Source organism: Benincasa hispida, chromosome 12 (assembly GCF_009727055.1).
Source record: "Benincasa hispida cultivar B227 chromosome 12, ASM972705v1, whole genome shotgun sequence".
Classification (NCBI taxonomy): domain Eukaryota; kingdom Viridiplantae; phylum Streptophyta; class Magnoliopsida; order Cucurbitales; family Cucurbitaceae; genus Benincasa; species Benincasa hispida.
The window spans coordinates 30,564,068-30,590,558 of record NC_052360.1 but is presented as its reverse complement, the minus strand read 5'-3'; the positions used below and the strand labels follow the sequence as shown (position 1 = coordinate 30,590,558).

Below are 26,491 nucleotides of genomic sequence, written 5' to 3'. Positions count from 1 at the left end.
TTAATGATCATATCCATCTTTTCAAATTTTTTCACAAGATTCGGGATATTTTATTATAAGATACTCCATTTTCAATCCCTCGTGGAGATGACGATGAAAGAAAATCGTAGCTTTTGCTTTTTCCTAACTGGATGTCGTATTTCCTTCTTAATAGTCTCTCCAAGATTCATAGCATCCAGGTGGATTTCGCCATCAAGCACCCGTGACAAATAATTATTGTCGTTACTATCAAGGACGTCAATTTCTAATTTTGTGAGATTTGTCATGACAACACTATCATAAAATATTGTATCTATATTAGAATTTTAATAGGTATTATATATGCAAAATAACATTAAATTTATTAATTATAACGAAGAGGAAAAAACCAACATCCCTTTATGACCTACCTTTAGCAGGGAAAACGATAGCAGCTCGAATAACATGTTGTGAATTTGAGGAGAAAAATGCGGTACAACGAGAATACAAATATCGAGAAAATATAATATTAAAATAATATATAAATAAATAAAATTAAATAACTAAGTTTGGAATAAATAAAGAAAATGATACAAAATAGAAAATTCTTCAAAAAAATCTCAATTTTCTTCCAAATTCATGGAATTTCAACCAATATATGTGTATCTACAAAATCCACAAATGATCACTTATTTATAGGAAATTTTGACAAGTAAAACGTGACACAATTGGACACTTGATGACACATGGCCAACACATGTGGAAATGAAAAAATGACATTGAAATTAGACACTTAACATGATACTAACATGGATATCTATTATTATAATATTTATAAGGTCTTTTTATCAATTTATTGTTGTCCGAAAAAATAAATAAAAGAATTACGTCAAATTATATTTCAACCGGTGGAGTTGATTTGGGACTGAAATTTTGAAGCTCACTCCATTTTTTCTGGTTCTTCCTGTCACCATGAAGCTTCAGCTTCATCCCATTTTCTAAGTCGCAATTGGTTCATAAGCCAACCGATGAAATAGTAATGGCGTCACTCATAATGGAACTTCCCGTAATCAATGGCTTTCATCCATTGCTCCGTTCCTCCTTATGCCCTTGCCCTTGTTCTTCAATCCGTACCCTCTTCTTTCACCGCAGGAAGATGTTTCTCAGGTTGGCTGAACATCGGAATCCCTACCCATTTCTGCACACTACAGCCAACAGTTCTCTATCAAATGCTACTGGAAGGAGCAATAACGAGAAGGATTTCTGGGACGATTATGAGTTCGTGGAGGTGATTGGCATTGGCAGTAGAAAGGAAGCCATACTTGATTTTTGTCTCGAGTCGGCCCTCAGGATTTCATCGCTGCGATTTTGGTAATTTCAACATGTTCATGTGCTTAATTATGTACAATGATAGCAAGAATTGATTTACTTTTAGAATTTTGGTTGTTAGTTGAGTTGCCATATGTTGTAGATAGTGCAAACCTTCAATGGCTCTCACTATTTTAGCTACTGTCGAAACTCTATTATGAAAAATTCGAATTTTTATTGTTTTGTGGAGGAATTGATCTCATCTTTTATTTTTTTTGAACTTTTATTTTTATTTTTTGCAGGCAAATTGTAAAGCATGATTCTCTAAAAGTGCAACTACTTCAGAGATTAATTGAAAAAGGTTCTTTGCTCTTTCAGCGTTTGATTTTCCATTTTAAGCTGTTTTCCATACAGAGTAGGCTGTTCTACCAGAACATGCGTTTGAGTTAGGGGAACTTCAAATTAGCTTTTTGTTCGCAGGCTAGTAGAGTTAATAAATTAATTCACCTTGAAATTCCAATATGTGAGTGAAACATGCGTTTATCTTCAATATACACCTTGAAGTTTTCTCAAATGTTATAAGGTTTCCAAATTCTACAGTTAGCTTATTTTCTTTCTTTACAAACCAGAAAATAAAATTTAATTTTTAAGTCTCGTTAAGAGAAAATAGAGAGAAAAGAAAAGGAAGAAATATTGTTTGAAATTTTGAATGAGAGAGAGCTTCTTTCTTCTGAGTGAAAAAGAAGTAAAGAAAAAGAGAGCACCAATCATTTTTAGAAGTAAACTGGGAATACTTGATGGTGATGTTTGGATGGTCTCAGGGTCTCCTTTGCGGAGGTTTACAGGGGATAATGCCATGAAAGGAGTGATTGTTTTCTAAGAACTCTCTCATTAACCAATCGGCCCAAGTAGATCCTATTCTGCCACCAATTTTACACAGAGATTTTAGAGAGAGAAAATTCCTTGTAAATGTAGAGTGTCTTTTTTTTTTTTTTTTTTGGATGCTGTCCTTGGATAGGCTGAACATGAATGACAGAATTCTAAAAAGAAGTTCTCAACCCAGTTTGTGCTGCCTTTACAAAATAGGTTGGGAAGATGTCCATCGGCTTTTCTTGTCATGTTAGTTTTTTTAGATGCCATGTTGTGTAATAGATTGTTAGGTACTTAAGCACCTTGGAGAACCACACCCCAAAAACCCATACTACCTTTGTCCTAACAATACCCCATCCCCGGTAAGCCAACGTCTCGATAGCTAGATCAACGGTACTTCACATGGTTACCCGGTCAGAACCCTTCTCTGGTACTCCTCTCCAGAACGTCGACAACTGACTTTGATACTATTGTTAGGTACTTAACTACTTTGGAGAACCACACTCCAAAAGTCAGCTATTGAGGTGAGAGAGCCAAGTCACTTAAGTACCACATTGGTTATCCCATTCTAATTGATGCGGGACAAAGGTAGCCTATACTACCCTAACACAGACTTCCGGTTACCTCCTAGGTCCTCCAAAGATTTTGTGGGCACAGCTTTAAGAATTGAAAATGCTACTCTGGGTCAATAGTTTTTGTGCACTGCCCGAGAAATCTGGGATGAAACAAACTGAAGAATTTGATGAGGCAAAAAGCTTCGACCAGATCTAATATCGATGTCTATATTTCTTCTTCATGATGTCTTAGATGGAAAGCCTTTTGTAGTTACTTTTTATCTGATAAATAGACATTGGAAATATTTTCCCCTACTCCTTTGGAGTCCTCTTCTTCCTCTGAAAATCCCATTATATTAATAAACTTGTTTCTTATTAAAAGAAAATAAATTCTGCGATCAATTATTCTTCAAGTTATCCTTCATTTGGTTCAAACATACAGAGAGACAAGCGCACATATCTACATATATGTGGATGTATGTGTACTACACACTTGCAACACACGTCATTCAGATGTTTTTTTTTTTCACTCTTGTTTTAAATAATGTCTAACTGTTTAATATTTTCTATGACACATTACCTTGAGCCTCTTTAGTTTGATCTTATACTAATGTGGCGACTATGATATTTTCATGGTAGACATATCAATGTATTTCATTTCTTCCTTTCTTTCTTTATAATATTTTGTTGTAGGAACTAGGAAGCTTAATTTCTTCATTTGTATCAATACCCAATCCTCAAATTAGTAGCAACGTTTAATTCTTACGTCTGAACAGTATATTTCCATATTCACACCCTCTTGGTGGTCGATATCCGAAAAGAGAGAATAATTCATAACACATTTTGATTATGTTTGCAGATTACGCCCCAAGGACGATTGACATTCCACTGCCACTACAATCATGTTCGAAGGCTGTTATACTTGTTTGTACATTTCTTACCTAAAAGTCCTTTATTTCAATAGAAATTAACAATTATGCTTCCAGACCCGATTATGAATTTGATTGCTTGTCTTTCTGCTCTCAAAAGACATTAATTGATTTATTATGATTACTTCATGAATTTATGTCTCTTGGGGATCCAAAGGAGGAGACAATCAATTATTAGTATGTGAGGTTGACTCTATATTGCCTATTACGATAACAACTTCATCTTTTTTTGGCTTTTTTCTTGCAATCAGCAAAGTTTTATGACAGAACTTTATTACAAAGAAGAAAGCAGTTTAAATCTAAAAAACAAAGAATATCTTTAGAGATATCATATAGTTGGGTGCTCTAGACAAGGAGAATAATATTTCTTAAGAGGAACCTTTGGAAGCGAAGGTGCAGATCTAATTGGTTGAGGCTCTTTTTTCTTCCTTAGTTACTCTTCTTGGTGTGGATTAAATTGATTGAGCCTGTGTCACCACAAAACATTTAGTAAGCTAGACAAGCCTTGTTTTTCTTCTTTAAATATGCCAAATTGAAACCACCACACTTCAAGGGCTTGGATAATATATGCCACCCTGTAAAGTGTTATAATTTTTCTCATAAAAAAGTGTTTTAATTTTCCTTTCCTGTACTTTCCCCCCAAAAAAATCTCACTTTTCTCTTAAGTTAAAGAATAATTCTCTTGGGCATGGGAATGAAGATCTGTAATACAAGGGAAGGTTAGAAAGAACCAAATAACACACAAGTAGCAGCACCCTCAAATCTTTTGAGGCTTACATTTGCCTCGTTTAAGAGAAAAAGCACCTTTATCTTTTTTAAACATTGCTTTTAAATCTTTTTTCCAGACTCTCCTGCTTTGTTATATATATATATATATATATATATATATTCTTGAGGTTTACAATAGTTCCAGAAAGGGTGTGGGAAAATCAAGTTAGCCTTTGGTTTGTTATCCTTTGAAGGTTAGCCCAAATGAGAATCTGCAGGCTAGGCAGCCCTAGAGGAAACTACCTACTTGAACAGGATCTGTTCTGTATCTATACAACTGCATCCTTTGAGTTCTAAGGCAGCTCTAGAGGATGCTTACTTGAGCCGATATGCTTTATATAAATGAGTTTGACTGCTTGAGAGGCTACTCATTTATATATGGGTTGCTCCTACACGAGCATTCTTTGTAGGGTGATTATGGCTGTTATGGCCTTTGGGTCTTTTCCTCTCTTCTCCTAACGGTCTTTAGGAACTTCTGCAGGACTGCCCTTGTTGTAATTCTCAGGAAGGAAGAGATTCTATTATATATATATTTTTTAGTGTTGAAAAAAAGAATATTTGCCCTAGGGGCATTTTTATCTTTTCATGGTACCCTAGAGTTTCATCTTTTTCTATTTAACTGTAGCCTCTGGGCATTACTTTGTATCACATTATTATAATAAAAATTCTTTGCACCGTGGTTTTTTCTCCCTGTACTAGGGTTTTCCACGTAACAAATGTGTGCCCTTTTTTCTCTTCTCTTTACTTTTCATCATGGTATCAGAGCAAGATGAAACCCTGGCCACCATTGAGAAAAACCCAACAGGAGAATCGCAAGGGCCATCTGGCACCACGACTACAGAAATCGAAGTTGTCGTTAAAACAGCCATGGAACAATATTTTCATGACAAACGTTGGTTTGTAACCTTTATAGACGACCACACGAGGTTGGCCTGGGTCTTTATCCTTACTGACAAGTTCGAAGTCACCTCTGTCTTCCAGCAGTTCTACAATTCTATAGAAACCCAGTTCAACTCAAGATCACCATTCTTCGGAGCGATAATGGTCGGGAATTCTTTAATAATAACCTCGGGGAATTCCTTGCCTCTAAAGGAATAATCTATCAAAGTTCATGTGCTTATACCCCGCAATAGAATGGCATGGCTGAACGGAAAAACCGTCGCCTAATTGAGGATGCTCGGTCACTCATTGCTAGAAACCATTATTTTTTTCTCTTATTAATCTTAGGAGGAAAGGATTTCTTAAATAGAAGAAATACCCAATTGCAAATAAGGAAAGAATAAAATAATTACAAATAAGGAAAGAATAAGATATAGCAAATATAATACAATAAATACAATATAAAATTTCACAATAAAGGAAATAATCAACACTCCCCCTCAAGTTGGTTTGAAAATATCATTCATAGCCAGCTTGTAAATCAACTTGTTGAATTGCCACTTTGGAAAACTTTTGGTTAACACATTTGCAATTTGCTTTGTTGTTGGAAGAAAGGGAATGCATATTATTCATGCATCAATATTTTCCTTTATGAAGTGTTTATCAACTTCAATATGTTTGGTCCTATCATGAAGGACTGGATTGTGGACAATGGAAATTGCTGACTTGTTATCACAATAGATGCATATGGGCGTTGTCTGAGAGAAATTCAATTCTTCCAATAGTCTTCTTATCCATATGCCCTCACAAATACCATGGGCTAATGCCCTAAATTCTGCTTCAGCACTACTTCTTGCAGCCACACTTTGTTTTTTACTTCACCAAGTAACCAGATTTCCTCCAACAAAAGAACAATACCCCGAAGTAGATCTTTTATCAGTTGTGCTTCCTGTCTAATCAACATCAGTGTAAACCTCAATGTTTAGGTGGTCATGCTTCGTGAATAATATACCTTTTCCTGGAGTACCTTTCCAATATCTCAAAATTTTGTAAACTGCTTCAAAGTGAACTGACCCGGGAGTATGCATGAACTGACTTACTACACTAACTGCAAAAGCAATGTCAGGACGTGTGTGAGAGAGGTATATGAGTCTTCCTACAAGCCTCTTATGCTTTTCCTTTTCTTTTACTTCTTTTTCAGTTGCAGCAACCAATTTTAAATTTTGCTCAATAGGAATTTCTACTATCTTGCAACCAAGTAAACCTATCTCATTCAGTAGCTCAAAAATATACTTCCTCTGGTTGACAAGAATGCCATTTTTAGATCTGGCAAACTCCATTCCTAGGAAATACTTTAAGGTTCCCAGGTCCTTGATTTGAAAATCATTATCAAGGTTTTTCTTCAAGATATTCAGTCCTGTCTCATCATTACCTGTAAGAATGATATCATCAACATACACTATCAAAACGATCAACTTACCACTTCCAGTATGTTTATAGAACATGGTATGATCAGCTTGACTTTGACTGAATCCATAGCTTGTGACTGCCTTTCCAAACCGTTCAAACCATGCTCTGGGAGATTGTTTAAGCCCATATAATGATTTTTTTAACTTGCACACTTTGTTAATCCCGAGATCCACCTCAAAACCAGGTGGCAAGTCCATAAAAACCTCTTCTTCAAGATCCCCATTGAGAAAGACATTTTTCACATCAAGTTGATAAAGAGGCCAATCAAAATTAACTGCCACAGACAACAAGATTCTAATAGAATTGATTTTAGCTACTGGAGCAAATGTTTCTTGATAATCAATGCCATAGGTCTGAGTGAACCCCTTGGCAACCAATCTGGCCTTGTACCTTTCAATACTACCATCAGCTTTACATTTTACAGTGAACACCCATTTGCATCCCACCGTCTTCTTATCTTTTGGTAGTTCGACTATGTCCCATGTGCAATTTTGTTTCAGTGCATTGAACTCTTCCATCACTGCTAATTTCCAATTCAAATCAGTTAGGGCTTACTATATATTCCTTGGAACAAATAGGTTGGTTATTTTGGATGTCAAGGCTTTATGACAGTCGGAAAATCTATGATAAGAAAGATAGTTTTCAATGGGATATTTGGTGCATTTACGAGTACCTTTCCTATGGGCAATTGGAATATCAAGTCTCAATTGGAATATCAAGATCAGAGACATCAGGTAAAGGATTAGAAAGAGATGAAGAACTAGGAGAAATAGGAGTAGAGTGTCTAATACCTAGATCTTCAGGATCATTCATCGGAGTATTTGATTGGTCCTGTGATAAGTCAATTGTCTGATCTCGGACTCTTTGAGTCAAGTTTCTTCTAGTATAAACCTGAAGTTTAGGATTTCGACTTATAGAGTCATTTTGTAGTGTTTCTCTTCCTGAAGAAGAACTCTCCATACTTGGTATCGAAGGACTAGAGCTCATAATGACAGGACCACTGATGTTTGGGAGAGATAAAGTATCCCAAAAATTATCTTCAAGGTTAGATATCTCCCCCTGAAGAAAATTTGGGCCAAAAAAAGATTGATTTTCCAAAAAAGCCACATCCATACTCTCAAAATACTTGTGGGTCAAAGGATCAAAACATTTGTAAGCTTTCTTATGAGAAACATAGCCTACAAAAATGCATTTAGTGGCTCGAGGATCAAGTTTAGTTCGAGAAAGAGGAGAAGTATGGACATAAGCAGTACACCCAAACAATTTAATTGGTAAATCAAAAGACAACCGGTTATTAGGAAAAAACTCATTGAAGTGATTAAGAGGAGTTTTAAAATTCAAAACCTTAGACGGCATTCGATTGATCAGATATGCAACTGTAAGAACGGCATCACCCCACAAATATTTTGGAACATTCATAGAGAATATAAGGGCACAAGCAACTTCAAATAAGTGTCTATTATTTCACTTAGCAATGCCATTCTGCTGAGGTGTGTCATGACACGTAGCTTGATGAAAAATGCCCTTTTCTTGCAAAAAATTGGTTAATTGTTCATTGAAATATTCAGTGCTGTTATCAGAGTGAAGAATTTGAATTTTAGTTTGAAATTGAGTCTCTATCATATTGTAAAATCGAACAAAAACCTCTTTTACCTCTGACTTTTTTGTTAACAAATAAAGCCAAGTTAAACGAGTGTGGTCATATATAAAGGTAACAAACCAACGTTTACCACTATGAGTTAAGACTTTAGACGGACCTCAAACATCAGTATGAATTAAGGAAAAAGGTGATGGAGCCTTGTACGGTTTAGGCAAATAGGTGGATCAATGATGTTTAGCAAAAATGCAACTTTCACATTGAAAAATTGAACAATCAAATCCTTTAAATAAATCAGGAAAGAAATACTTTAAATAAAAGAAATTTGGATGCCCTAATCTACGATGCCAAAGCATGATAGTTTCTTTAACAGAAGGAGAACAAACACTACTCAAGCCCTGAACTTTTTTATGACTAGCAGAAACTTCATCAAAGTAATAGAGACCATCAATCATCATAGCACGTCCAATCGTCTCCCCGATTCCTGATCCTGAAAGATACAATGAGTTTCACAAAAGATAACACGACAGTTAGCATCCTTAGAGAGTTTACTAACAGACGTTACAGGCTAATTTTGGAACATGAAGGACAGAACGTAATATAAGTTTTGTAGTCAAAGGAATAGTTCCTTTTCCTGCAATAGAGGTGAAGCTGCCATCGGCAATGCGAATTTTTTCATTGCAATACACAGGAGAATATGATTCAAATAAACAAGAGGAACTGGTCATATGATCAGAAGCTCTAGAGTCTATAATCCATGGAGATGAATTAAGGCAAGAGAGAGCTTGAGGACAAGTACCTGATTGTGCCAAGGAAACACTAGGATTACCAGATGATGAATTGGTCTGTAGCAACTTTAGAATTTGATCAGTTTGCTCTTTGTTAAACGGGCTGGAGGCAACAACATTAGCATTAGAGGCATGTTGCTTAGAACTTTTCCAATTCGCAGGTTTTCCATGAAGTTTCCAACAAGTTTCACGTGTATGTCGAGGTTTATTGCAATGGTCGCAAACTCGAATGATGGGTACCTTAGTGTCTGACATATCGTTGAAAAAAAGGAAACCCAGAATACAAAATCAGTAGATCTGAAAAAAAAAAAACAACACAATGGCTTAAATGAACCAGTAACTAGGAAAATTATAGCTGACGGACAGCGGCAACCGGTCGGCAGAAGACTGAGTTTTTTCTATGGTTTCAAAAAGAAAAAAAAAATGGTTTTTTTTTAGGTTTTTAGGGTTTCAAAAAATTTGTCTCTGATACCATACTAGAAACCATTATTCTTTTCTCTTATTAATCTTAGGAGGAAAGGATTTCTTAAATAGAAGAAATACCCAATTATAAATAAGGAAAGAATAAAATAATTATAAATAAGGAAAGAATAAAATATAGCAAATATAATACAATAAGTACAATATAAAATTTCACAATAAAGGAAATAATCAACACCCATGCTATCCACATCTCTCCCGTCATATCTTTGGGGAGATGCTGTTCTGACAGCAGCTCACTTAATGAACCGAATGCCTTCTCGGGTCTTAAAGTTCCAAACCCCTTTTGACTATTTCAAAGTGTCATATCCTGATAATCACCTTACCCTTGATGTTCCACTTCGTGTGTTTAGGTGTGTTGTGTTTGTCCATACCCATGGTCCTAATCGAACCAAATTTATCCCTCGGGCTCAAAAGTGTGTTTTTGTGGGATACCCCCTTCATCAACGCAGGTACAAATGTTACCATCCTTCTTCCCGCTAGTACTTTGTCTCCATGGATGTCACCTTCTTCGAAGACCGTCCCTTTTTCCCCCTTAGTCCTCTTCCAGGGGAGAGTATAAGTGAAGAGTCCAACTGGGGTCTAAGTCCTTGCCTGCCAGACCTTCCCGAGTCCATTCCCGACACAAGTGTCAATGCTCCTATTCTTCCTACCGAGCAAGTCTCATGAATCACGTACTATAAGAGGAATCTTAAAAAGGAAATAGTGACGTCGATCACTTCTCCGGCTCCAGTACATGAGTCAGAACGAGTGACAGTTCCAGGTACGAAGTCTTCTATTCCTAATAATGATAACATGTGTGGTGATAATGCTTGTGTTGAAAGTAGTGTAAGCAGAGACAGTACTGAGAATGTGACTAATGTGGATACTAATCACTATGATAGTACTGACAGTAATAGTGACAATACTGAGAATATGGCTAGTACGGGTGAAGGCAGTAATGAACCCCAGGTTCAGACTGAAAATGTTGAAGAAGGTACAGATGAGACAAAGCAGGATACTGAGTATGATGAGAAGTCAGAAGATCAGAAAGACCTAGATGAGACAACAAAATACTAAGTGTGATGAGAAGTCAGAAGAACATAAAGTTCGTGTGCTCCTCTCGGTTGTAGTTAATAAGAATTGGCCTTTGCACCAGTTTGATGTGAAGAATGCATTCCTTAATGGAGAACTAGAAGAAGAAGTTTACATGAATCCGCCTCCAGGGTTTGAAAAACAGTTCAATCGCAAAGTTTGTAAACCGAAGAAGTCATTATATGGGTTTAAGCAGTCTCCGAGGGCCTGGTTTAGCAGATTTACTACATTTATAAAATCGCAAGGGTACAGTCAGGGACATTCAAACCACACCTTGTTCACAAAGAAGTCTGTGTTTGGGAAAATGGCAGTTCTAATTATGTATGTTGATGACATTGTAATCTCGGGGGATGATGCTTCAGAAATAGACAGATTGAAGAAAAGGATGGCTGAAGAATTCGAGATCAAGGATCTTGGAAGGTTAAGGTATTTTCTCGGAATGGAGGTGGTCCGGTCAAAGGAAGGCATCTCTGTCTCTCAACGAAAGTATACGCTAGATTTGCTTAAAGAGACAGGTATGACAGGGTGTAAACCAGTTGACACTCCTATGGAAGCAAATATTAAGCTGAGTGATCTGAGTAGTAGTGCACCAGTTAACAAGGAGAGGTATTAGCGTTTGGTCGGGAAGCTCATTTGTTTCTCCCATATGAGACCAGATATTGTACATGCAGTAAGAGTGGTTAGCCAATTTATGCAGTCTCCTTATGAAGAGCATATGAAGGCAGTGGAACGAATTTTGAGATATTTAAAAGCTTCTCCAGGTAGGGGATTAATGTTCAGAAAGTCAGATAGATGATGCATCAAGGCCTATACAGATGCTGGTTGGGCAGGCTCAGTGGTTGACAGAAAGTCGACATGGGCTACTGTACGTTTGTTTGGGGTAACCTTGTTACATGGAGGAGTAAAAAACAAAGGGTGGTTGCCAGAAGTAGTGCTAAAGCTGAATACAGGGCCATGAGCCTTGGGATATGCAAAGAAATATGGTTGGAAAATGTCCTAATTGATCTTAACCAAATTCATGATGAGCCAATGAAACTCTATTGTGATAACAAGGCTACTATAAGCATTGCAAACAACCTTGTTTAGCATGACAGAACGAAGCATGTAGAGATTGACGGACATTTTATCAAAGAAAGGCTTGATAGTGGAAATATATGTGTTCCCTATGTTCCTTCTAGTCAGCAGATTGTAGATGTAATCACAAAAGGGCTATCACAACAACTCTTTGACTCATGTGTTAGCAAGTTGGGTCTCGTTGATATCTACACTCCAACTTAAGGGGGAGTGTTGAAAAATAGAATATTTGCCTAGGGGCATTTTTGTCTTTTCATGTATACCCTAGGGTTTCATCTTTTTCTATTTAAACTGTAGCCTCTGGGCATTACTCTATATCACATTATTATAATAAAAATTCTCTACACCGTGGTTTTTTCTACCTATACTAGGGTTTTCCACGTAACAAGTGTGTGCCCTTTTTTCCCCTCTCTTTACTTTTCATCATTTAGCATAATGGTGGAAAGTTTCATATTGGGAGTCTGTCTGGAGCATGACAAAAGAATTCGTTAGATATGAAGATAGCTCTGGAGGAAATCTGAGAAAATGTAGTTTCTGTTAGCTCCTCTTTGAGATCTACTGCCTCAAGAGTTTTGGAGCTAGTACACTTGACTTTTTTTTCTTCTTTTTGGGCACATTTCAGCTTTCATTTAGAAAATTGCTTTCTAAAAATTGTTAAACAGGAAAACTACGCAATCTTAGAATGACTTGTTCATTTTTTATCATTGGCCAAAATATTGTGATTGTCTTATAGTAGGGTTTTCATGGAATTCATATTATCCTTAACCTAATTATTCCACCAAATCCTACTTTTGTTATTTTTAGGTGGTTAGTGCTGGATATGGCTTCGATTACTCCGCAGCTGTCGATATCCTTAGAACCATAAGATCTGCAAATGGATTTACCGTTACAATTGTCTTAAAGCCTTTTAGCTTCGAAGGGAAAAGGCGGCAAGATGAGGTAGTGAATGGCATGCAGCTTATGCTAAAAATATCCTTGTAATAATCATGTATCTTGCAACTTAAATTTTTTTTTCTATTTTCCATAGGTTACTGTATTTGATGAGCGTCCAAAAGATATTATTTCTAAAGATACTAATGATCAAGTCAATTTCAGGTTAAACATTTGGTAGGAAGGCTAAAGGAACATACAAGCTTCTTAATTGGTGAGTTATGATTAAGTGAGAGAACTTAAAAGACGTTCATGTGTATTTTTTTTCTCTTCACTTAAATTGAAAAGCTGAGGTGGTATGTCTTGTCCTTGGATCCTGGCATTGTTTGCTAGGAGCTTAGGGTTCAATAACCTTTTGGGAAGAGTTGGTCAAGCATGAGAGAAAGTATGGTGTTTTGTAGCTGGAATAGTTTCCTTTTCTCCAAGGAGTGGTCGGAGTCCTTCCCAAATCTTAGACAAGCTATGGGCCTAGGTTTACTTCAAACCATTGGCCCATCGGAGTCCCAATTCCAGTAGGATTTCATGGCGGCTGGTCCATTCAGGTTTGAGAACTTTTGGCTGGATCATCCTTCTTCTAAGGCGTCCTTACCCTTGTAGTGGAATGTGAGGGTGACAGGTAAGTTGGAAGTATTTCACTTTTTAAGGAGGCGTTGAAGCCTCCTTAAAATGTGAAATACTTTGCAGAGGATCCCACTTGGTCAAGTGGGAGGAGGGGTTGAAGCCTGTGGATCTAAAAGGTTTAGGAATTGGAAGCTTAATACTATGTAATGAGACCTTCTCGGTGAACACATTATGGTTTAGTGTGATAGCTAGTCTCTATTAAAAAAAAAATGAAAAAAGAAGGAAAAAAAAGAAAAAAAAATGAAAAAGAAAAAAAGAGTGATAGCTAGTAGGAAGACTCTCATCCTTTTGAGTGGGGTACGAGTAGTGATTTGAGCGACCTTAGCAAAAACCTTTGGAGAACTATCACCTCTAGATTTCCTTTTTTTCCTATGCGTTCACTATTAATTATGTTGGGAAAGGGTCGAATATTTATTTTTGGGAGTAACGTTGGGTAGGGGATAAGCCTCTGTGTGCTTTGTTTCATCGATTATACCATCTTTCAAATAAAAGGTTGCATCTTGTGGTCTGAGTGTTGCTTTCTTAGACTCTTCTTCTTCGATTTCCTTAGGCTTCTTGTGCCCTTTGTCCGATAGAGAGGTGTTGGAAGTGGCAGGTCTTCTCTCTTATCTGAGACCAACATGCGATTCCTAGAACAAGGGGTGTTACAATTTGGTCTCCCTGTTTCTAGGTGATTCTCTTGTCCTTATTTACTCTTTCTCCCTCCCCTATTGCATTCATTTTTTCCTCAATTTGGAAGGTTGAAATTCCAAAGGAAGTTAAGGTGTCTGCGTGGCTTTTAGTTAACACCATGGATTGTGTTTAGAGACATTCTTTCATGTTTTGTACATGCAATGGTGCATTTTCTGCATGAAGCATGAGGACCTTAATAATTTGTTTTGGAATTGTCAGATTGCTCAATTCCTTTGGAGTCACCGGTTGGGATCATCCAGTGTTTGTTGGGTTCAGAATAGAGATGAAAGGGTTTTGTTGGGGGATGTCCTTCTGAATCCTCCCGTTAGACAGAATCTAAGTTTTGTGGCTAATTAGTATCTTTGCCATTTTGTGAGAATTTGGCTTTAGAGAAATAATAGTTTTTTTTTTTTTTTTTGAGAGATTGGGTGAGGGGATTTGGGGAGGTGGTTAGGTTTAATAATGCCTCCTTGTGGGGTTGGTCACTAAGCTTTCTTGTTATTACGAGTTTGGTCTTAATCCTTTGGATTGAAGTCCTTTTATGTAGTTTGGGTCGAACTTCATTTTGTCCTTTTTTTCTCTCATCCCTGTGCCCTTGTCTATTCTTTCATTTCTCTTAATGAAAGTGTAACTTTTGGGAAGGGCGATCTAAACAAAATATTAATTTCATTTAAGGAAAATTATGACCACTTTATCCCTTTTTTCACGCACAGATATTGACACCGATAGACTACTTGAAAAGGACTTGGTGACTCTAGATGAAGCTGTGAGATCTGCAAATAATGCTGTCTTGTTGGCTATAAATTCAATGTCCATTGTCAAGTCTGTAAGTTCACCTTGTCTGCCATTCAATTGGTTTTAAAATTTCAATTGCTTTCTTTTAATGTGTTATATCTTGAATATATCAGGAGATGTTAATAAAGTTAGTACATGAACCTCAAAATGATGTGAAAGAGCTTGGTGTTATAGACGTCATGGAAGTAAGTTTCCAAAATTTTATTTTGAGTTGGAAATTGGTTGCTTCTGGTGTCTCATTAGTCATTTGTTTCTTGGTTGTGTTCGTCATTATATTTCTTAGTTCAGACTATTTATGAAGATTATTGGTAAAAAGTAAAAATAAAAAGATCCAGAGAGAGGATACTGTAGTTGCCAGTCAGAAAGGAATATTTTGATTGTGGAATCCAGCAGGTGCCAAAATGTCTAGAGGAGATGGCACTTGTCTCAGTGAAAGAGGAAGGAGCTAATCTTCTCTCCTTCACCTGGTATTCCCTCTTGAGAATGGATAGGGAAGTTTAATGCGGAAATGTGATAAATTCCATTACTAGGATTCTACCTTGTTTACAAAAATAACAAGAATTTATACTTACCAGAAAACTGAAATTAACTCAACTACTAGCTAACCAACCAACTAACTGAAGCCTTCAACGGCTATTTCCTAACCAACAAATGCCTTGTCTAGTTACCAACAAGTAGATTCACGGACGGTTCTACATCAATTTTATCCCACCTCCAAAACAACTTGTTCCCGAGTTTAAGTAGCCAAGAAAATTCCTTGAAGGTGGAGTTAGTCTGCAGGTAAGCTGGTAGCTCAACTTGGAGAAATTTGGAAACTTTGTGGGCATTGTTTCCAAATTTCTCCAAAGTCTTGAATTGTTCCATCTTTTTGTTGGTGAGATTATTGTAAGAACCTGTTGGTATACATGCCGTTCTGAAGTGAACCACTACTGAACACCTACCTGGAATGACCTCTTTCTTTTGGACATCTATACGCTCTTTCTAATCTTGATTGGACTTAGTGGTCCTGAACCTCCTTACGTAGATTGGGAGTTCTTTTGTCATTTTCTTTGGTTCTAAGCTTAAATCAACTCAAGAGGGAAGGTTACTTCATTTTGCTTATTTTGTTTCACTGTACTTTGCGCCCGCAACCCCTCCCCCCAAAAAAAAAAAAAAAAAGAGGACTTCTCATGGTTGCACATGTAATTGTAACCAAATTTTGCTTGTGGTTGAGAGATCTCGTTGCCTTGGTTTATCTTCATAAGGCACCTAATTAGGTTTCCCAATCTGCACTTTATCTCTAATATCTAGGTTTGGTTTGTTCATTCTACCATTATAACTTAGGAGGTCAATTTTCAACCGAATGTAATCGGTGGCTCAAAGCTCATGGAGAGTGGGATGCTTCTACATCTAAATCGGTTTGAACCGCATCAAGCCCCAAGAGATTTTTTTTAATACAATAAATGGAACTTTTCATTGAATAGATGAAAAGTGACTAATACTCGAGGAATACAAGCTCCAAAAAGAAGTGGAATATAGAACTGAGCATGGGAAAATTACGTAGGAAGTATGCCTTGTGAAGAGAACAAATAAAAGCTAAAATATAGAACACAATAAGAGATTAGAACAGCAATAAGAGATTATGAGAGCAGCTGGAGCAACTGAAAGTAGCCACGAGGGAACAAGACTTAAAAAATTATTGGATAATGGAACACTGCTTCAAAGCTGTTTCTGACAAACTTTATAAATGTTGCAAAAGGAACTGCCAACAGAAGGAGAAAGACTTCCAACAGAGGACCAAACTTGCAGCTCAGAAGTTTTGGAGTCTTGAATGCAATGGAAACTTTCTTCCTACCATGGTCTTTCACGAGGAGCTTTGATGCCACCTTGATGTGTGGGTTTCCTAACCAACAAGCCTTCAATGGCTATTTTAAATCCAGCTAGCCACAAACTGCCATTTTAGTTACGACTAGTTGATTTTCGAAGACAGTCCTGCATCAAAAAGTGTTTTAGAGATATTTTAGCCTTTCCAGTAGTAATCAATGGATTCTTTAAACAGACACATCAGCGGTGCATCGGAAACTATGCCTGTGTATGCATCCAGACTAGAGCCTCTTTTTGTAGGTTGGCTCCATTTAGTGGGCTCTTCCATTTTTGTATATATATGTAATCTTTATTTTTATTTTTTTCTCAATGACTTTCAGGTTTTTTATTAAAATAAGAAAAGAAAAGAAGAAAAAAGATTTCTTTCAGATTGTTACTTCCTCATTATCAGAGGTCTTTCAGGGAATTTTAGAGTCCTATGACTAGGTTTAATTCCTCTCTTCAAGTGTCCGTGTCTAAAATGGTTTTTTTTTTTTTTTTTTTTTGTAAACTCTAATTCCAATTTTTTGTTATAGATTTCTATAATGGGCTTTTCCTCTTTTATTATTTATTTGTTTCCTTCCTTTATCTTAACAAAAGCTTTGTTTTCATTAAAATGATTGGAAGTTCTACTATTTATGAATGTTTGTGTGTAAATATTAATTGTCAAATATTTGGTTTTTATTGTCTTTAATTCTTTTCTATATTTGTATGAGGTCTTTCTCCATTATAAGAAAATCTAAACTGCACTTATCCCACAATCAATATATTTTCTATCATCTCAAAATTTAGATGGTATCATAGCAGGAAGTCTTGTATTCAAACTCTTATAATGTCATTTTCTCTCCAATTAATATTGACTCTCATTTGTTGAGCCTTTTACCATTTTCAAACCCACAAGTGACCAATTAATATTGACTTTCATTTGTTGAGGTCTTTATAATTTTTCAAGCCCACAAGTGAAGGGAGTATTAAAATATTGATATATTTAAATTTACTATAATCCATCAACTTAAGCTTTTGGGTTGGGCCGTCAAAAATAAGACTATTTCTCTTCGATGGGTTGATCGTGGAAACATGCAAGTAATTCTAGAGTCCTTTTGCATCCCATATTTTTATTTTCCCAAATTGCCTTCCGAATCAAGTCGTCTAATTTTAATGAAATTGCTACCATGTGAAAAAAAGATCTCTACAGCTGATTTTTCTGTAAGATGTAGGCAAATTTGAATGTTCGATTATTATTTCCTTTTGTTGTATGAGTTCAAAAGTTGCATTCTTTCCTTAGTAAGGTTATTGCAGCAATATTCAGATTTTGGAGAACCTTAAAGAAGGAAAGATTGGATTTGGAGCTGGTCACAACTTCCGAACTTCAATCTTAAAGTCCATTTACGACTGCCCTTTCCTTTGTGTGCATTTAAAGGTATGGCTGGGAAGCTTGGAAGTGAAATTGGATACCATACACTATACAAAAGGATAAGCGCGGTCATCTGAATGTTACTCTCTTTCCTTCAATTATAAGTTCTGAATCTTTGTTATCTAGTAGATTGGATTTCCATGCTTATCTGTATATTCTTAAACCCATTAGATTTTATTATGTAACTGGATACTTGACTTCTTAAAATTAGAAACTAATTCATTATAAATTCAAAGGTTGCATCATGTGACATGTATCTAGGTTTCCCGAGGACTATTTTCTCTTCAAATGTATGCACTATATTACGTTTATTCATTGTCAAATATATCGCACTAAGTTATTGGATCCAAAATTTCTGATTACCAAATGTCAGACTTCGATGATGTTTTCAGTTGAAATCCAATGAATTTATAAGTAACGTCAAGGAATTTTTAGGTACAAAAAAGTTCAGTATGCATACTTGCTCCATATTCTTCATACATTTAAAAGTCTCGTCTCTTCTATTTTCCAAATTAATATTTCATAATAGGAATCAATAATTTTTTTTGCTTTCAAGTATTGATTTTTCATCACTAGTTTTCTTAACTTCTGAAAGCCTCTGTACAGCATGATAAATCATTTTCTCCATGGGTTTTTATCAACCATTATTCTCATACTGTTCAATTTTTCACTAGGATTTGAAAGGTGTGGTTGTATGCATTGTGGCAAGCTCGAGTATTATTGATGACAATGATAAAAGTATCCTGTTGGAAACTTTTCGTGAAGTTACCGCATATACAGGGAAAGTTATATTATCCATAATTCAGGATCTAAATCTGGAGCCCAACTTTCTCATGACAACCGTCCTTATTGTTGGGTAATATACATTTTATTTTTTATTTTTTTTTTGTGTGTGTGTTAATCTCTAATCACTTTTCAGAATTTGTTAAAATTTTTAATTGTTGATGTCATATATAATGAGAATGTACATTAGTAAGACTGGAAGTGGATCCTGATGCTCTAGTAAACCCCCTAATAGGATTTAAGGTTTAGGGTTTAGGAGTTTGAATCAGTGTCCCACTGATATACTTGCATATGAAATTATTGATAGACCTCTCTGAAGAAGTTGTAAAACATGGAGCAATTGGCCTCCTTCAGAAATTTTGAATATTTCTTTAAAGGAAATAAGATGGTATCTAAGAAGCATAGATACGAATACAAGACATAGATACGACACGACATGGCAACACGTCATTTTTAAAAAATTTAGGACACGGACACGGCAAGGACACATTTATTAAACATAGATTTTTTTAAAAAATATATCATTTTTAAACAAGAAGCTAAGAAGCACAAATACGGATACAAGACATGAATACGACACGACACGGACACGGCGACAAAATCTAGGACACGACACGGTAAGGACACATTTATTAAGATATATATTTTTAAAAATATATATCATTTTTGTATCAAAAGAAAATTCAAAGTAACTGAGTTGATGCATTTATATACTTAAAAAACTTAACTTGATGTATTTCACACTAAAAAGTTATTATTGTTGTCATATATATGTGTCTTTCTAGCCTACTCAACAAGTTTTATATGCATGTCTAACACATTTGTTGCACCAACAAGTGTCTGATATGTGTCCAACAAGTGTTGGAATGATCAAGTAACCTACACGTGTTGGACACGGACACGCTAGTCAAACTTTAGTGTCTGTGCTTCTTAGACAAGAAAGAAATTCAAAGGCAATGAGTTCATTCATTTCTATGCTTAAAAAATTAGTTTGATATATGGGCTGATTTTAAATATAGAAAAATGAACCAAACTATTTACAAAATATAGCAAAATTTTAGACTATTTACAAAATATAGTTTGATGTATGCCACTGATAGACACTGATAGAAGTCTAGACGTTGATAGACACTGATAGAAGTCTATCAGTGTCTATCAACGTCTATCGTTGATAGTTCTAACATTTTGGTATATCTTGTAAATATTTTCAACAGTTCTACCATTTGAAATAATTTCCCTTGATGTATTTCGCTATCAAATTTTATTATTTTTTTCATATGTGTTGACTTAGTATATGTAAGAAGTGTTTTGATGCATGTCTACCAAATGTTGGTTGTATTTTGACTCTGTACAACTAGTGTTACACAACTATTGCACTAACAAGTGTCTGATACGTATCCAACAATGTCGGAGTGTCCAAGTGTCTAACATGTGTTGGACACGGTCACGCTAGCCAAATGAAAGTGTTCGTACTTCTCAGGATGGTTTTTATCAAAAAAATACAACATACCAGACGATTCTGTATTGAAGAGGGTTAGGTATCCTCTTTACCTTCTCCTAGCTTGGTCATGTATCCAACATGATTCTATTATCCTCTCCTCTCTTTGCGCTCTTAAGAAGTTCTCTACACATATAAAAGCTCGAGCAAAATAAGCTTTAACAAAACAGGGAATAATCCATGCCTAATTGAGATATGAATTTCAAATCTTAAAGAGTCCGGAAAAAATGTGGTATGGCAAAATATCTTGGGGAGAATGATTTTTACCTCACCCCAATAGGCATGAGGTCTTGAGGAAATGCAAATCAAGCCAAGAACGCAAGAATGGAATTAAATAACTTAGAAACTCTAATTCAGTAATTAATTATCATGATCGGTCTAGATACTGTACTGAAAGGTAGACTCGTTCTAGATGGAAGTCCTTGGTAAATACATGGTAGAACTATACTGAAAGGCCTTACTGCTATTAATAACTTTGTTTGGTCAACCTTTTAAAAATGAAGGTCAAGTAGACTGCTTGGTTATTGATCAAGTTTGTTTGAAGTTCAAGATTGCTTGGGCCTTCTTCATTGCGTCATGTTCTTCAGGTACCCTACTGTCCTCAAAGACGATCAAGAGGTTAGAGGTGGTAGAACGTCTTCCATTTAATTTAAATTGAACTCTCAATCAACTTAATTCTGAGTGCTTGGCTTGAGAGATTCTTCAAGGAAGTTGATGTTAGATGAGCTGAAAAATTATTGAGCTACTCTAGTATATTCTTGGGCTTTCTTTCAGGGGCTCTCTTACCACGTGCTTTGCTTAATGTTATACCCATAGTGATAGCACACATCTTTACTATTGCTCTAGTACATTAAGATTTTAGACATAATTAATTGACAAGCCTAATAATTTTGAGCTCCAAATTTGAGCTCATATTCCAATTTTGTTTATAAACTTTTTCTAGTTTCAAATTGATTGTTAAACTACAATTTATTTATAGTTGAATCGTTTCTCCGTAATTCTTCTTGTTCCATTGTTGACATTGCCCATTTTAAAGGTGCCATGTTGCTAGTTGATTTATAATTTCTTTTGTTGCAAAAATGTCATAATTGCAATTGAGAGGAAGGCTGAATTAGAACCTGCTCTATTCTTTATGGATCGAAATTTAGCGCAACTGTTATATGAATTCCAGTTCGACAAAGCAGCAATCTTCCAAAAGTAGTAGCATTTTATCTAGATTGGCCCAGCGTTTCCCTTTGGTTTTTAAGCTTTTATGGAAACCTCAAGAACCATTGGAGGAAGCTGAAGAAAGTGATATGCTTGAAGATGCAAGTCCTTCCAATGTAAGACAGTCATCAGACTCTGATGTGGACATAACGAGAATTGCTTCAGAGGGCATGGATAAAGATTTTTATCATGGCACAGAACCTGAAAATCACCAAACAACATCCAATTGCAGTGATTTAGTCAGTTCAAGGTATAATTCATGTATTCTGAGCTGGCTCAGTTTCTAAGTCTCCTTTGTTTATTGCTGACACCTGATAAATTTGTTACATTTTGGGGAATAAATGACAGTGATTCTGAACAACTTGAGGCTGGACTGTTAGAAACTGATGTGAATTCTTTGCCTTTTAGCAATGGAATTAGTAGAGGTTAGCACTATGGAATTTCTTGTTTAAATCTTGCTTTATGCACAGATAGGTGGTATCACTTAGGACACGGAACGTTATATAGAGCACTGCTTATATTACTTCTACCTATCTGAATTTAATGCATTTTGTAGGAGCTTCTTTTCGCAGAGACCCCCTCCACAGATGGAATTTGGGTCCAGGACATCAGATTGCACAGCAGTGGGCCAGAGAAAGAGCTGCTGATGCTGAGTTGGCTTCTGCACTTGACAATATAAGCATATTTGACCTCCCAGTTGGAGTGAGACCTTCGGAAGAGCTCCAAGATAAAGCCTTTCCAAGTCCAGAGATGAAATATGAGAAGAAATCTAAAGCTTCAATTAGTACTTCCAGATTTTCTTCTCAGAATTCACTGACTGATGCAAGTTTAGAAGTGATTAAGGAATTTTACGATACCTCATCTGCATTTTTAAAAGGGAAATCTGCCGACATTCCTAAGAAGCAAGGACTTCTGTCTGTTCGTGCAGCATCGATGCTGGTGATGTATTTCTCATAGATTTTTTACTCATCATTTATATTTTGAATTAAAGTGACATCGGTGACTGTGTCCTCGTGTTTTATGTGTACCCCTTTTGTTCTCACTTTTTACCCTATTAACTGATACTGAAGGCAAAGTCATGCTAGATTTTGCAAATTTCTATATCTTTCCTCCCATAGATTTATCTTTTGTTTCACGCTGATTGTGTAGGGGTCAATATTGTCCAACAAGAGCTAGGTAGGATTTCGGAAGCCAAAAGACTTGCGTTCTTAGCTAGGGTGTCACATCTGCGTTGTCTGGGTGTCCGGTCATTACTAAAGTTAGCATGTTACTGGGATTAGATAAATGAAAAAAAAGTTGTGGTTCTCTAGGGGACGAAGATTGATGTTACTGGACTCTGATTTGTCTTCTCTGTCCATTTATTTCTGATCCCCATCCCTTTTTCAAATGTATAAAAGGTTGCTAATCTGTTGAAGAAGAAAATTGAAGTGTGGGAGTCACCTTATTAGTCGGAAGGAAGCTTTTTACCATTAGAAAGAGCACGGTGTTGGAGCAAGAAATCTAAAAGATACTGGTTGTGCAATAATTTCCAGATGCGTATGGAGATGCTTTCTTGAAAGAGATTCCTTACGCCAGATTTTACAATTATGTACCTAACAATTGTTAGATGGATAGGTAAGGTTGGTTTACTTGTGAACATCAGAATTTTTAGATGTGTCCATGTTAAATCATCGACTGACCCAAAAGTTGATGGGTGAAGGTAAATTTAATATTATATCTAGTAGTCCTCCATTAACTTCTTGAACTTCAAAGTTGGTCGAGGAAAGAAGTAAACTTCTGACATCACTCATCTAGCCTTGGTTAAACCCTTTTGTTGAAAACTGTCTTCCTAAGGCTTTTCCAGATTTCTAGGTCCCGACATTCGAAGAATGTATGAGCTCGCTTGCCTTATAGTTTCTCAATATTACTAGTCTCAATATTACTAGACCAGTCCCAGGTAGAATGATCATATTATTTTGATATGTTGTAGAACATCCTGGTTATGATACATTAGAGTGTGCTTGGACCCCACTGGCCTCCTTTGATTTTTTGGAATCGATAAAACTTCAAGAATCTCTACGAAGTCCTTCCTATAATACGTTAACATATCTATATGATTTTATCAGCTAATAGCAGTTTGGGTCATTACCAATTTTTTTCCGTTATTGAGTTTTCTGAATCTAAAAATTTGAATTACGATGGTCACATTTCATTCAGGAAGCTGAGCGAGATTCACCTAAAAAGTGGAGTCCTGTTATGGAGTTGAAGTACAGAGGTGGCATTTACAGGGGACGTTGCCAAGGAGGGCTCCCCGAAGGAAAGGTAGTGTCTGACATTGAAGACAAGTGCAAACTCGTTTTAAACCGATCTTTATGGAGTGCTACTTTTGACTATATGTACAGGGCCGTTTGGTTCTTCAAGATGGGAGCATATATGATGGTATGTGGCGATATGGTATGAGATCAGGTCAAGGAACAGTCTACTTCAACAATGGAGATATGTTTCAGGGATCATGGAGGGATGATGTCATGCATGGAAAGGTTTGTGCTCTTTTTTTTGTTTGTTTCACTCCAAGTGACCATCTCTATCTTGAAAAGGCTTTTGTTGTGCACAATATAAAAATGTGCATTAAGCTCTTAGGAAATGGGCTTTTGGTCAGAGTAGATGTGGTTTTCCGATGTCATGTAACTTAGAATTTGAGTGATGATCCTCCCAATTTCATTTTGACTCTGCAAGTATGACTTGTGAGTAACGTACAACTTTTTTCTATCTATCCACACTAGGGTCAGTGTGTTGAAAACAATATCTTTAATTGGATAGTAATTATAGGTATGGGAAGGATACAGCTTTGGAAAAAACGATTCTCAGTTCCTAAATTTAACTCCAAAAGTTTTCAAGAAACTTTTTTTTGTAGTTGGCTCCTTAGAACATTGTTCCATTATTGATATTAAGGAGTATGTCAAGTGATGTGATGTCACTTTGCAATGAGTCAATGACATGACGAGCTTATTAATTATATATAATTAAAATAGGTAGCTATTTTTCTTATTATTTAAACTAAAAATTCATATAAACAGAAGGACATCACCACACGACTTGTTCAATCTGACTTAGGTTGGTGACACTAATACAACATTGATTCTAGATCAAAAATGTTTTCCCCAGACCTTCTAGACTAAAACGGTTGCCTTTTTCCCAAATTAGTATGAGTTTTCTTTTATTTATTTTTTATTTAACCTGAAATACACTATTTGAATTATGTCTTGGCAGTGATTTTTTGTACATGAGCATTTCATTGAGCTGACACAATTCCCAAATGTGTTGTCAGGGCTGGTTTTATTTTCACACAGGAGATAGGTGGTTTGCAAACTTCTGGAAGGGAAAGGCTTATGGAGAAGGACGCTTCTACTCAAAGTCAGGTGATGTTATATTTGGTCATTTCCAAGATGGATGGCGTCATGGCGACTTTCTTTGCATTAATGTTGACGGTTCAAGGTTGGTATTTGCCATTCAGTGCCTATACAATAAATTTCGTGATATATATATATATATATATATTATTAATTTTGCCCCCTTAATTCTTTGTACATACATTTCAGATATATAGAAGTTTGGAATGAAGGTTATCTTATGGGACGTGAGAATTTGGACTCCGATGCTGATACTGCATAAATAACAAATATATTAGTCTCTGTTTTGCGATCACTGGGAAGTGTTTTCACATCAAGTCGTCCCAGAAATTGTACATCCTGTAGCTTCCGAATTAATTCACTTTTCTTGCTTTTTCCTACTTTCAGGTTTCGAATTCTTTGGGACTACAATGATGTATAATATGTACATTGATTCAATTGCACGTTCTAAGATCAAGTCATTCTTTTGTTGCCAAAAACAATTGATTTTCTTGTCCCTTTTGACCTGCTTGTTTCACAGAACTCAAGGTTAGTTTTTGCATGGATAATTATTATCCAGATTTACATGGATATTAGCTTTGCTTTGCAAGACATGGATATTAATTATCCATGGATGAAAACTCTTGCTGAAGGTGGCCATGGTGGTTTTTATTTCTATTCCCCTATAGAAGATGAGACATTTTCTTGTTAGGTATTAATATCCATCTAACCTTGTGCAGCATTGGAACTCAGGAGAGAGAAATCTGATTTTTTTTTTTTTTTTGTCCTTTTTATGTTGGAGGAAGGAAACATTTAACCTCGAGGTCAATAATATAAACTTTATAATAGGACAAACTTCATGGTGGTCACCTACCTAGAAATTAATTTCATAGAGTTTCTTTAATATCCAAATGTTATAGGGTCAGGTGAGTTATCTCATTAGATTAGTCAAAGTGCATGTAAGTTGGCTTGAACACACGAATATTTAAATGTTTTTACTTTCCACAATATTGTAGTGAAGGTAACAATTTTATTTTGTTTTTTAAAAGGAAAATGCATTCGAGGAGGAAAAAACCTAACATTTTATTAAGGACTATTTTCAAATATAGAAAAATAAATTAAAATATTTACAAATATAGCAAAATGTAATTACTACTATCATCTATCATTTAGACATTGATAGACTATCATTGTAGACATTGCTAGATGTCTATCATCTATCACTTATAGACATTCCTATTATTAATTAATTATCACTTTTTTATATAATTAATTATTATTTAATTGTAATATTTTAATTAGTTAAAAACATTATTATTTAATCAATAATATAGCATTAAAGTATTATGTAAATTAGTATTTTACATTTTAGCATGTATATACATTAGTTGAGAGATTTTCAAAAATAGAAAAATAAGAAACTATTTACACAAAATAGCAAAATTTTAATCTTCTTTAATAAAAGTCTACTAGTGATAGAAATTGATAGATAGAAATTTATTTTTGTTATTTCTATAAATATATTATATTTTTGTTATTTTTATAAATAGTTTGACTTTTTTTTATCACATTAATAAATATATTATATTGAAAGTAGTTAGTATGTCAACAAT

General features: G+C 35.6%; 1 protein-coding gene across 2 annotated transcripts; it reads left to right on the top strand.

The window, feature by feature from the left end:
- Window positions 1–852: 852 nt before the first annotated feature.
- On the top strand, window positions 853–25,381 carry LOC120092977 (protein ACCUMULATION AND REPLICATION OF CHLOROPLASTS 3). Of its 2 annotated transcripts, XM_039051253.1 has the most exons (16): window positions 853–1,329; window positions 1,569–1,627; window positions 3,550–3,614; window positions 12,554–12,688; window positions 12,845–12,893; window positions 14,686–14,798; window positions 14,881–14,952; window positions 17,919–18,029; window positions 18,698–18,879; window positions 21,476–21,760; window positions 21,859–21,935; window positions 22,067–22,449; window positions 23,707–23,811; window positions 23,892–24,029; window positions 24,818–24,984; window positions 25,089–25,381. In XM_039051253.1, the coding sequence occupies exons 1-16, from the start codon at window positions 998–1,000 to the stop codon at window positions 25,159–25,161; spliced, it is 2,346 nt and encodes a 781-aa protein (XP_038907181.1). In that variant the 5' UTR covers window positions 853–997; the 3' UTR covers window positions 25,162–25,381. The 2 variants fall into 2 exon arrangements, 1 of the variants encoding a protein (XP_038907181.1); XR_005486236.1 differs by lacking the exons at window positions 24,818–24,984; window positions 25,089–25,381 and having other exon boundaries at window positions 22,067–22,454.
- The last annotated feature ends 1,110 nt before the right edge of the window (window positions 25,382–26,491 follow it).

Excerpts from the sequence above, each read along its gene's own strand:
- LOC120092977 (XM_039051253.1), top strand. The coding sequence starts at position 998 with ATGGCGTCACTCATAATGGAACTTCCCGTAATCAATGGCTTTCATCCA. Across the intron at positions 1,330-1,568 it reads ATTTCATCGCTGCGATTTTG|GCAAATTGTAAAGCATGATT; the intron begins GTAATTTCAACA and ends TATTTTTTGCAG. Across the intron at positions 1,628-3,549 it reads TCAGAGATTAATTGAAAAAG|ATTACGCCCCAAGGACGATT; the intron begins GTTCTTTGCTCT and ends TTATGTTTGCAG.